Source organism: Antennarius striatus, chromosome 13, assembly GCF_040054535.1.
Source record: "Antennarius striatus isolate MH-2024 chromosome 13, ASM4005453v1, whole genome shotgun sequence".
In the NCBI taxonomy this organism is placed as follows: Eukaryota; Metazoa; Chordata; class Actinopteri; order Lophiiformes; family Antennariidae; genus Antennarius; species Antennarius striatus.
This window is the reverse complement of record NC_090788.1, coordinates 20,895,704-20,906,475: the sequence shown is the minus strand read 5'-3', so window position 1 is coordinate 20,906,475 and position 10,772 is coordinate 20,895,704. Positions and strand designations below refer to the sequence as shown.

The window sequence follows — 10,772 nt, the reverse complement described above, 5'->3', positions numbered from 1 at the left end:
CAGGCTTTGTCAGAGGGCAAAAATATGAAAATAATGATTTTTTCCACATCTTTTCTCTTGTTAATTTGATTCTGGAGATAAATCTGTTTGGATTTGGTGCTGTTAGTCAGATAAATGAATAAAGTCAAATAATTAAGGATTACTAACTTAACTCGTTTGTATGTGTGTGTGTGTGTGTGTGTGTGTGTGTGTGTGTGTGTGTGTGTGTGTGTGTGTGTGTGTGTGTGTGTGTGTGTGTGTGTGTACACGTACTGAGCTACCAAAGGGATTATCCTTCATCTGTCTCCTTCACTAAAGGCCATATGTTTCTACATGAAGCCTCCAGCTCCACTGAGCAGCGCACACACACACACACACACACACACACACACACACACACACACACACACACACACACACACACACACACACAGTCGGAGGTCCACACTCTTGTGCATGTTTGTTTCTCTCATTAGTCCAAATGCAGAAAAACACATGAACACACAGGATCTGGTAGTAGTAAGAGTAGTAATAGTAGTAATATTACTACTACTAGTAGTGGTAGTAATAGTAGTACTGTAGAAGTAATTTTAATTTTTTTAAATTTTAAAATAGTTATACTATTAGTAGTAATAGAAATAATATTATTAGTAGCAGTAGAGGTAGCATTAGTAGTATTAATATTAGTCATAATAGTAGTAGTAGTAGAAACAGTAGTAGTAGTAGTAGTATTAGCAGTAGTAGTAGTAGTAGTATTAGCAGTAGTACTATTAGTAGTATTATGTAGTATTATGTAGTAGTAGTTGCAGTACTGGCATTAGCAGTTATAGTGTTAGTAGTACTACTAGTAGTAGTAGTAGTAATAGGAGGAGGAGTTAATAATTATTCCTCATCCCAGAGTCGTTTCCTCTGATTCTGACGTCAGAAATGAGATCCGGCCTCAGTTCCATCCAGTGGAACCTGGTGAGTGGAAGGACACGGCCCCGAGAGGTGGTGATACAGTCTGGACTCATCAGATGATTCAGGACAAAATAACCCTAAAAGACAGATGAGTAAAAACTACCTGAAAGCAAATAAAAACAACACATCTCATCTCGTCTCATCTCATCTCATCTCTCATCTCATCTCATCTCATCTCATCTCATCTCATCTCTCATCTCATCTCATCCCTGCTTGAGTCGCTGTTTAAAATTCAGTCAAACTTTATTGATCTGCGGGGACGTGAGGTTAGCGTCGCGATCACAGAGAGAATTCTGCTGGGATTCAAACCAAACGGTGAAAGATTAGTAAAATAGAACATGTGGATGAAATATAGGCTTTTAATATTTTATTGAAATAATATATTAAATATATTTCTAAAAGCCTGCTGTCAGATCGGAGTACTGCTGTTCGGATCTATTTTCCACTGCCCGTTGCTTTCTGGCACACCTGCAGGAACTGTTGCCTTTGTTCCATGAGGACTCTGGGATTTTCTGCCCCGTGGGTTTGAGTCTGCACCCGAAAACGTTACACAGCATCCTTGACAAGAGAGTGCAAAATACACGGTTAGGGGCAAGTGGTAAGGCTGGGGCAGAAATGGGACGCGGCCTGAGCTGTGATCTGATTGCACTAATCCGCCTGAATCACCACGGGGTTCCTGACATCAGCTGATTGAGAGTCTTTCTCTGCTCTGATTGGTTGACCGCCATGCGGCGGCGGTTAGCCGTGGTGCTGCATGCCAAAGTGGTAATCATTCAATTAACTGGAAATCAATGACACACACACGGGTGATCTGTTTCAATATTAGCCTGTCAGTCACACACCGACAGCTGGCTGCTTACACACACACACACACACACACGCTGGTGTTGGTGCATGAGTGTGTGTGTGTGTGTGTGTGTGTGTGTGTGTGTGTGTGTGTGTGTGTGTGTGAAGCACGGCGCAGGCGTTTCATTTCGCTGGTTTGTGGTTTCCATAATGTGGTCTGAGGACCACCAGGGGCTCCAGAAACCGGCTCCATCCACAGACGTGAAGACGTTTGTGGGACTGCTGGTTCCAGGATTCCCTTCCGTTTCAGTACGGAAACTTTTTAGAGGGTCCTTCTTATCAGACGGGGGTCCACGGAGAAGATCACGTCACGTTTAGGTGTGAGAAAGTGAAATATAACTCATGACTGTGTCTCATGAAGACCTCGTTTCCCCTGAACATCAACTGTTCGTAAGGCGCCATCGTCGTGACAGTCTCTGACCTCCATCCGTGACCCCCCCCCGCCTACATAATGGCTTCATTTCTGCTCCTCTATGTCTGCATGGCATTAGTCAAAAAGTCACAGGCATCCATCTCAGCTGTCACGGGACGAATTAACATGGAAATTGGTGCATTTTGGAACGAGGGAACGGCGCTTTAAATGACGCCCCCCCCCCCTGCTCTCCTACCCTTTCTGTCTGCCTCTTTTCTTCCTCTCAGGCCAGCGGTCCTCTTCCTCCTGACCTGGTGGGCGTTTCAGCCCTGACACCGGCTTAATGAATGAGCGAGATGATTTATAGCCGAGGGGGGGGTGGGGGTGGAGAGAAGTTGAGGGGCCTGAAAGAGATAAGGAGTCATGGGGTCGTGCTGGAGAACAGGTCTGTGGTTTTAGAGGTTCTTGATGTCGTCCTCGTCCCCTCATCAGGGCGGCACGGCGGCGCAGCGGTAACGCTGTGGCCTCACAGCCAGGAGGTCAGGGTTCAAACCCCACTGAGGGCCTCTCTGTGAGGAGTTTGCATGTTCTCCACGTGTCTGGTGGGTCCAAAAACATGCGCATAGTTGAGTTAAATTGATCATAGATACAGAGAAGGGTGAGAGGACACACCCAGGGCTTCGTAGAGGGGAATCGGTTCTAAACCTGGTTACAGAGACATTTTGGTCGTTTCCTCCACCTGTGAACCCCATGAATACAAGTTCCAGACTAAAGCACAGCAGCTGGAGGTTTAGCTCAGCGGGATGAGAGGAGCAACTCAGATCTCAGGTTGTGGGTTCAAATCCCACTGTGTGCCTTTACATTTTCCCCAGTCGGTTGTGAATAATAAATATAACATCCAACCCTTTCCTTCCTGTGCAGTCAGGTAGCTCAGCCTGTTAAGGCGCTGAACAGGTGTTCAGACATTATAGGTTCAAATCCCACCCCTCCCTTCATTTTTCAGGCTGTTTCCTGAATGACGAAGACAAATACGCCCGGAGAAGAGGTGTGAGTGTGAAGGAGCCCGTGGCCTGGTGGGTAAGTTCCCACAATGAGCCCAACCCGTACTCGCTGCGGGTTCTGGATCAAAGCTGTGTCTCACAGAAATGAGGCCGGAGGGGGCCGTGTCCCCTCCTGGCCCGCTGGAGCTTTGGAAAGCTGGGGTTATGGAGAATCAAACCAGGAACGGCTGACATTTTACCGCCATCATGAACTGTAGTAGCCTTAAGTTACTTTATTGCACAGGATACTCTTATCCTGCAACGTACAGTTACGAATGTTGGAAGAAACTTCTGTCATAGCCGCCAATACGGTAAAGTGACGAATCTTCAGGCAATAGAAGCCAAAAAGGTGGGATCAATAACCTGTAATGTGATTAATAGTGAAAGCATTGACTTTAAAACAGAATTTTATTAATAATTTCAAGTCAAATATGTGTAAAAAAAATCAATCATCCAATCTGTTTCCTGAAGCTGCTGGTGGTGGGAGGACCTTCTGTGGCGTGGTGGAGGGGGTCCAGTGCTGGGGGGGAGGGTCGGGGGCAGGGGGGGGGTTCCAGTGCTGGGGGGGAGGGTCGGGGGCAGGGGGGGGGTTCCAGTGCTGGGGGGGAGGGTCGGGGGCAGGGGGGGGTTCCAGTGCTGGGGGGGAGGGTTGGGGGGAGGGTCGGGGGCAGGGGGGGGCTCAGTGGTGGGCGGAGCTTCTGTAACTGCAGCACCTTGTTCCGGTTGGGAAGCTGAGCTGTCCATCTGGCAAACAGTCAAAGCCGTGTTCAGGCTGCAACACACATGACAATCAATCAGTGAAACGATCAGTGAATCAATCAAAGAATCAATCAGTGAATCAATCAAAGAATCAATCAGTGAAGCAATCAGTGAAGCAATCAGTGAATCACTCCGTGAATCGATCAGAGAATCCACTGACACCTGTTTTCAGGAAGTTGTGGGCCTGCCCTCTGGCTCCTCCCACACAGACACTTACTCTGCTCTGATTGGATGGTTCTCGGTCAGGTGGGGACACGTCCTCTGGGAGCTGTCCAGGTGCAGCAGGCGTCTCAGGAGGCTCGGAGCCGTCGTCTCTCAGGTGGAACTGATTCGGAAACATTCGGGTCAGCTGATTGGACGCCGCTCTGAGGGGGATCGACAGCTACTGGCAGACAGACAGACTGCTGACGTCCACCAGACCGTCCCCAGACTCCAGATCCCTGCTCCGCCCGTCCCGCTGCATCTCCTCCATGCGTTAGCCGCCTTGTACTGCCCCAAGGTCTGATGGGAAAAAATGTCAGTGACACTCATTTAAAGCAAACAGAACCACGTGGATTCAGATAAACAACGTTTCTCCTACCATCAGCTTGTTTGGCTGACTCAGCGTGGATCCGGATTCAGGGGGTCAGGAGCGTCCACATCTGGAACCCGGGACAGAACGGAGTTAGGAGACGGTTCTGAGTCCATGTTCTGATGGAGGACATGTTCCAGTCCAAATAACAGGCATCAGAAGCTCTGATGACGTCTCTCCCCCCTTCTTCATCACTGGCCATCCTCATCGCCACCTTCTCCTACGTGTCCATGTTTGTACACACGAAGTTCCTGTTACCCAGAATCCTTTGCAGTGTAGCGAGTGTCGTTTCTGTACAGACAATAGCCGTCACGGATCTCAATGGGTTAACACCTGTGATGAGAGGAGATGTAGAGAAAACCTTTAAATATATATATATATATATATATATATATATATATATATATATATATATATATTATATATATATATATATTATATATATAAGTATAAATATAAGTATATTTATACAATTTCCTCCGGGATTAATAAAGTATCTATCGATCTATGTGTTTTTAACCAGTGACGTCATTCACTGACGTGCGACCACTGCAAAAAAAAAGTTATTCACGTCCCTGAAACCCAAAATAAAAGCAGAAAATCTGTCCACTGGCGTCAGATTTAAAACCATCCACTAAAAAATCTGATTTAAGTCCCAAAAGCGGAGGATCGACTTTAAAGAGAAACCGAATAGCGGCTCGTTTGACCGGAAGTCACCGACTTTAGCATTGAAGCTAAACTCGGTGACTTCCGGCTAACCCGCTGCTAGCTGTTAGCTACCTGTTAGTCACCTGTTACCTACCTTTTAGCCACTTTTTCTTCTCAAACCGCTCCTCGTTAAATCTTCCATCTTGTTTTTCTTGTTATTATCTGGTTTCCGGCCACCAACACGCTTCCGGTCCATTTTTCTCCGGTTCGCTAAACTCCAACCTACTCCGGAAATCCACCTGCTTTATTTTCCGGTGACGTCAGCAAACGGAACGACCGTCATCACGGCTTGTTTCAGCCGAGCCAAACTTCATGAAACACCGCGTCACCTCTCGGCTCGGCTAAACTCGGGAATGTTCGTTCGTTTATCCGAAAGGAACGGAGTTCCGGTCTTTATCCTGCTCAACACGCTCAAAGCCATACCTAAATAATAAAACAGCACTAGAGTTTGAACAAAATCAATGGAATTAATACAGTATATTGATTAAAACTTATCAACACGGATGTCAATAATTTAAACGGAAAATTTAAAAAAATCTGTACCTTTTCAATTCAACAGAATTCACATGAATGCAGGGTTAAATCAGCTCAAGTGTTCGTCGGTCGTTTCGGTCCTAGAGAGGGTCTTGGTTGTTATCTATTTCATAGATAGTGTTCTTTATTTCATTAATAGTTATTATTTATTTCACGACTTTTTTCTGTTAAGGGTTATTTATATTTGGTAATGTGTGGCTTTGTGGAGACAGTAAATGTGTACATTAAGGTACCCTTGAAATTTCTAGTACAAACTGACCCCGGCCCCCCATCAGAGAAGGGAAACGGTATGTGGCCCTTACAGGAAATAGTTTGGAGACCCCTGCTGTAAAAGGTCAGTGACATAAATCTTCCCTTTGTCTTACCTGTTGACCTTTACTGGTGCCAATAGCGTCTCCCATCATATGCATCATGATCACTGTGGGTGTGGTGTGGAAGGTCATGTGACGTCCTTCTCAAGAACCCCGAGAGAAAAAAGCAACAACAACAACAACTCTCTGAGGGACTGACAATAGAATAAAATGTAATGTTTTAGTGGAATATATCTCATTTAAGCTCTAGTAACGTAACATAATTTAAAATTATTTCAATGTATTTTGTTTAAGTCAAATACACGTGCTCCATGTCTAATATTAACAGACTGCAGATCAACTCCACCTACCTCCATCATCACTGTGGTCTCTGTGTCTCCACTCTGCAGCCACTCCGTCAGCTCTCCTTGTGGTCGGCGCTGAAGCATCTTATCTTCTTTTCACCTGATCACAGTGCGCCGAGACAAGAAACACACCCATGGGTATTTATGTACTTGTCTGTGTGTGTGTGTGTGTGTGTGTGTGTGTGTGTGTGTGTGTGTGTGTGTGTGTGTGAGCCTGTGAGTCTTGTGAGTGCCACAACACGACAGAGTATCTGTTGAGCACTGGAGGGAGCGTGGCTCGTCTCAGGTGAACGGCAGGAGGGAGTGTGTGTTGCGATCTCAGAGAAGAGCGACGGCAATTTCATGCTCCTCAGCGCGAGCAGCTCTCAGCCGGGTGCAGCCTGCTGCAACGGCGAGGGAAGAATGAGGCATTATGGGATTAAGAAGCAAATAGAACTTCAGAAGTTTGTTTCGTTTTGGCCGAAGCAGACGTGTCAGGAAGATGAACATTAAAGAAGTTTAGATGCCTATTGGAGAGCCGACCAATAGAGATAGACTCTACCGCATGCATTGACATTCACACCTTCACTCGTGTGACTGATGATTCTCCTGTGACCTTGTGACCTTTTATGCTGACCCCAGTGGGATTCATTAAGGTGTGGTTAACCTTTAAAGCCCAGAAATACCAAATATCAGCATCATGTCAGCGGTGACAGGAGCAAACAGCAGCAGGACACGGCCGGTCAATGTATTCTGGGTGGGGGGGGGGGCGCTTACTACCAGCTACCAGCAGGGGGCGGTAGTGAGTGTGTGACTGAAATATGAAGCATCGTCTCTAGCTAGCTTGAGTCTGACGTGAAAATAGTGTGTTTTAGAATGACTGATGAAACCCTTCTAAAGGTTTCCATCTTGGTTGATTTAGCTCACTTTTAGCACTTTGGCTTTTGTTCAGTTTTGGTGAGTAACCAATCAGATGTCAGCCAATCAGATGTCAGCCAATCAGATGTCAGCCAATCAGATGTCAGCCAATCAGATGTCAGTGGCTCAACAAGTCTTCATCTTATACATTTAACATATCTGTGTCTTCCTCCTTCCTGGACCTCCTCTTCCTGTCCTTCCATTTAACACACACACACACACACACACACACACACACACACACACACACACACACACACACACACACACACACACACACACACACACACACACACACACACACACAGTGAATGGAACACAATCTGCAGACTGAGCTGTATCATAAAACCACCATCATGAATCTTGATGCATCGCCACGGTAACACGGCATGTCCTTGCTGGTGTGAGGAGATCATGTGTTCAGGTGGGCGTGGAGCGGAACAGAACACGCATGTTCACACCTGGACACGCCTCACCTGGACACCCACACTCACATGTTGGAGGAAGATATTTCAGAACAGACTGTTTTGTCCTCTACTTTTCATTTTACATTGAGTGTGTATTGTTTTTGGTGAGGGGGGGTGAACAAACATCCAGGTGGACTTCCTGAAAGCTGCTGAAGGAAACAAAGAGAAGCTGGGATCAGCAAATGGATTTTATTGTACATTTACAAAACGACAAGAGTACAAAAAAGTCAGCCCACAGACACGTTTTTTTTTGTTTTGGAAGGAGTATATGCAAATTTTTATCTCACAACTGCAGACCCTCAGACAAACAAGGGGGGAGGGGGACAGAAAGGAGCTATAGGGGGGGGTTACAATCGAACTTTTAAAAAGCCTTCCTTTCTGCTGCCACATTTCACTGCAGAGAAACCAAAAGGAAGTCTGACATTCGTAGCGGACGTGGTCCCAGCAGAGAAGCGTCCCCACCCCCACCCCACCCCCCAGGGGAGAGAGAACCGCCTCCATTTGGCTTTTCTCGACCACCAAACACACTTTGTGCTTCATGTTTCTGTTGCTTTACCATCACAACAAGAGAGTGCAACAGTGGCTAACGTGCTTCCGAAAAATGAGACATTTTGACGAAATGCTGGCACATTCAAGAAGACATGAGTTTTATAGTAACAGGCTTTTTTACATTGTTTTTTAAATCCTGATAAATACAATATACGTCTCTTTCCCTGCATCCAGAGCCCACAGAAGAACGGTACTGACGGGTATTTACAAATCATGAGGGGCGAGCGCGCTTTACAGCTCATAAATAATCAGAGTAATACCAAAAACATGAAGTCTGTTGTTCCTTCTTTCACAGCAAAGACAGAGTCGGTCGTCCTGAAACCCAAAACGCTTTTCTTGTCCGGCACGTCGTGTCCAAGATGGAAAGATGGAGGATGATGGAGGCATCGAAGGTAGAGTGATAACGCCACTGGAGTCTATCTCATCTCCTAGGAGAAGGGAAATATTTGAGTGTGAATTCAACTCCAACATAAAATCCATGTGTTTGAATGTGTTTTAGCATTTTTTTTGAGTTATGCATGAAGTTAGCAGCAGATTTCCAGTGGGATTGGAACACAGAGGTTACAAAGGTTGTCGTTTCTGCAAAAAAGTCTATTGTGCATTCATGTTGTTGCAGGAATGTGGGTGTCTGGTGTAACGTGGATCAGTGCTCTCCTGTCTACACCACAGACCGGTTTAACGTCAGACAATATGTTCACGGACCGGCCTTTAAGGTGTGGAGCATGAACACAACAAAATAACATGATAGACCAGCACAATAGAATAGAATGGAATAGAATAGAATGGAATGCCTTTTAATGTCATTATACACAAGTGTACAACAAAATTCTTTGACAACTCTGTGCAAAGGACTTAGTTTCAAGTGTTAAGTAATTCTGAATACAAAATAATAATAATTAATAAAAATAAGTAAAATAATAAATAATAATGATAAAACAGTAATATAAATAATAACAACAATAATAACTAAATAAAAAGAATAAATAATGTAAATCATTAATAATAAATATGAATCAATTTTATTAACAGCGTCCTCGTAATGTCATGGCAACATGTTTTTTTTGGTTCTGCTAGCTTGGGAGTTTCAGTTTAGCGCTAACGTATTCTGTGTCAGCAGTCGGAGCGGCCCCTTTAAGAAGGTAGTCATGTGACCGAGGCAAGCATCTCCACAAGCATCAAGAGTGACTGACAGACAGATGTGGAGGAGAGAATCTGCTCATTTAAAACAAAACAATCAGAATCCGATCAGAAATAAAACAAATTATTGATTACTTTGTTTATTTCATTTTCTTTATTTAACAAAAACCTTCAACAAATATGTCACACAGACCAGCTTAAAGCTCGTTTTAATCTGTAGTCCCTCTGAACGTGCACCACTGTTTGTATGGTACAGATGTGTGATATGTCCTGACAGCCTCTAATCTACTGCCCCTTAAATTACAGACTGACCCCTGGGGGTCAAAGGGCAAAGATAGCAGCCAGCTGCACCCCAGGAGGACGGGGTAACCCAACCCAGACTTCCTGTGGAAACACCTCCGACTTTATTGCGGATTAAGAGGTCATTCTTTCATGTCCACAGCAAAGGCGTGAAAAGGCCAGTATGGGTCAGCTGGGGGGTGTGGGGGGAGGGGGTGTTCCTTATTGTGCCACGGGGGGGGGGGGGGGGGGGGGGGGATGAGATACAAGAGAGTGAAAGGAGTGATTGTGAGAGTGTGTGTCACTTTTACGGGGTCTGTGCTCCATTCCCACGTCAGATGTGCGTTATGTGGGGGGTGGGGGGGGACCCACACTGGGGCCATCCTTTCTCTGTCCCCGTCCACAGGCAGCTTTATGGTGACGCGTCGGGTTTCAGAGTTAAACTTAACAAGTTCAGCAATAAAATAATTCGTAAAAGCTGCTGCTGGTCCTGATGAATCTGCTCCACTAATAACCTGCTGCATCATTTCACCCTGCAGTGTGTTTACTCAGCGTCTGGACACACACACACAAACACACACACACACACACACACACACACACACACACACACACACACACACACACACACACACACACACACACACACACACACTCTGTCTGTATCAATTAGTCGTCTCTATTTATTCATGCACACTTTGATTTTAGATGTTTATCCAGTAGCTTTTGTCAGCGGGACGTCGTTTCTGCTCCAAACCGTCAGCCTTTAAGAATCAGCTCTCATTTCATGTCTGATAATAAACTCCACAGGTTCCCTTTTTCTGTTTCAATGATGTATAAATACAGCTAACAAGCACTTACGTTTCTTTATTAAAAATTTCACACCCGATGAGTAGCTTCATTCTGCCCAGTCAAACCTGAACGCCTTTCAATAATCAATCAAGGGCCTGATCGTGGTTTTTTTAATTTCTTAATTGAAAACAAATAAATAAATAACATCTATATATTTTTTAAATTTGAATTTATAAATATTTATAAT

General features: G+C 45.0%; 1 protein-coding gene and 2 long non-coding RNA genes across 5 annotated transcripts in view; 1 reads left to right on the top strand and 2 right to left on the bottom strand.

Moving 5' to 3' along the window:
• Nucleotides 1-3,829: 3,829 nt before the first annotated feature.
• Nucleotides 3,830-5,620, bottom strand: LOC137606550 (uncharacterized). The gene is made up of 4 exons (XR_011037863.1): nt 5,310-5,620; nt 4,517-4,840; nt 4,154-4,437; nt 3,830-3,949 (listed from the first exon to the last, which is right to left on the bottom strand). It is a non-coding gene; the product is annotated as an uncharacterized lncRNA (long non-coding RNA).
• A 2,986-nt stretch (nt 5,621-8,606) lies between these two features.
• Nucleotides 8,607-10,772, bottom strand: part of robo3 (roundabout, axon guidance receptor, homolog 3 (Drosophila)) — a 79,277-nt gene continuing 77,111 nt past the window's right edge. For all 3 annotated transcript variants that reach the window (XM_068331011.1, XM_068331013.1, XM_068331012.1), the window contains exon 27: nt 8,607-8,745. In XM_068331011.1, coding sequence (XP_068187112.1) covers nt 8,734-8,745 — 12 coding nt within the window. In that variant the 3' untranslated portion in view covers nt 8,607-8,733. The remainder of the gene's footprint in view (nt 8,746-10,772) is intronic.
• LOC137605999 (uncharacterized) lies at nt 8,612-9,925 on the top strand. Its single transcript, XR_011037818.1, has 3 exons — nt 8,612-8,709; nt 8,934-9,030; nt 9,761-9,925. It is a non-coding gene; the product is annotated as an uncharacterized lncRNA (long non-coding RNA).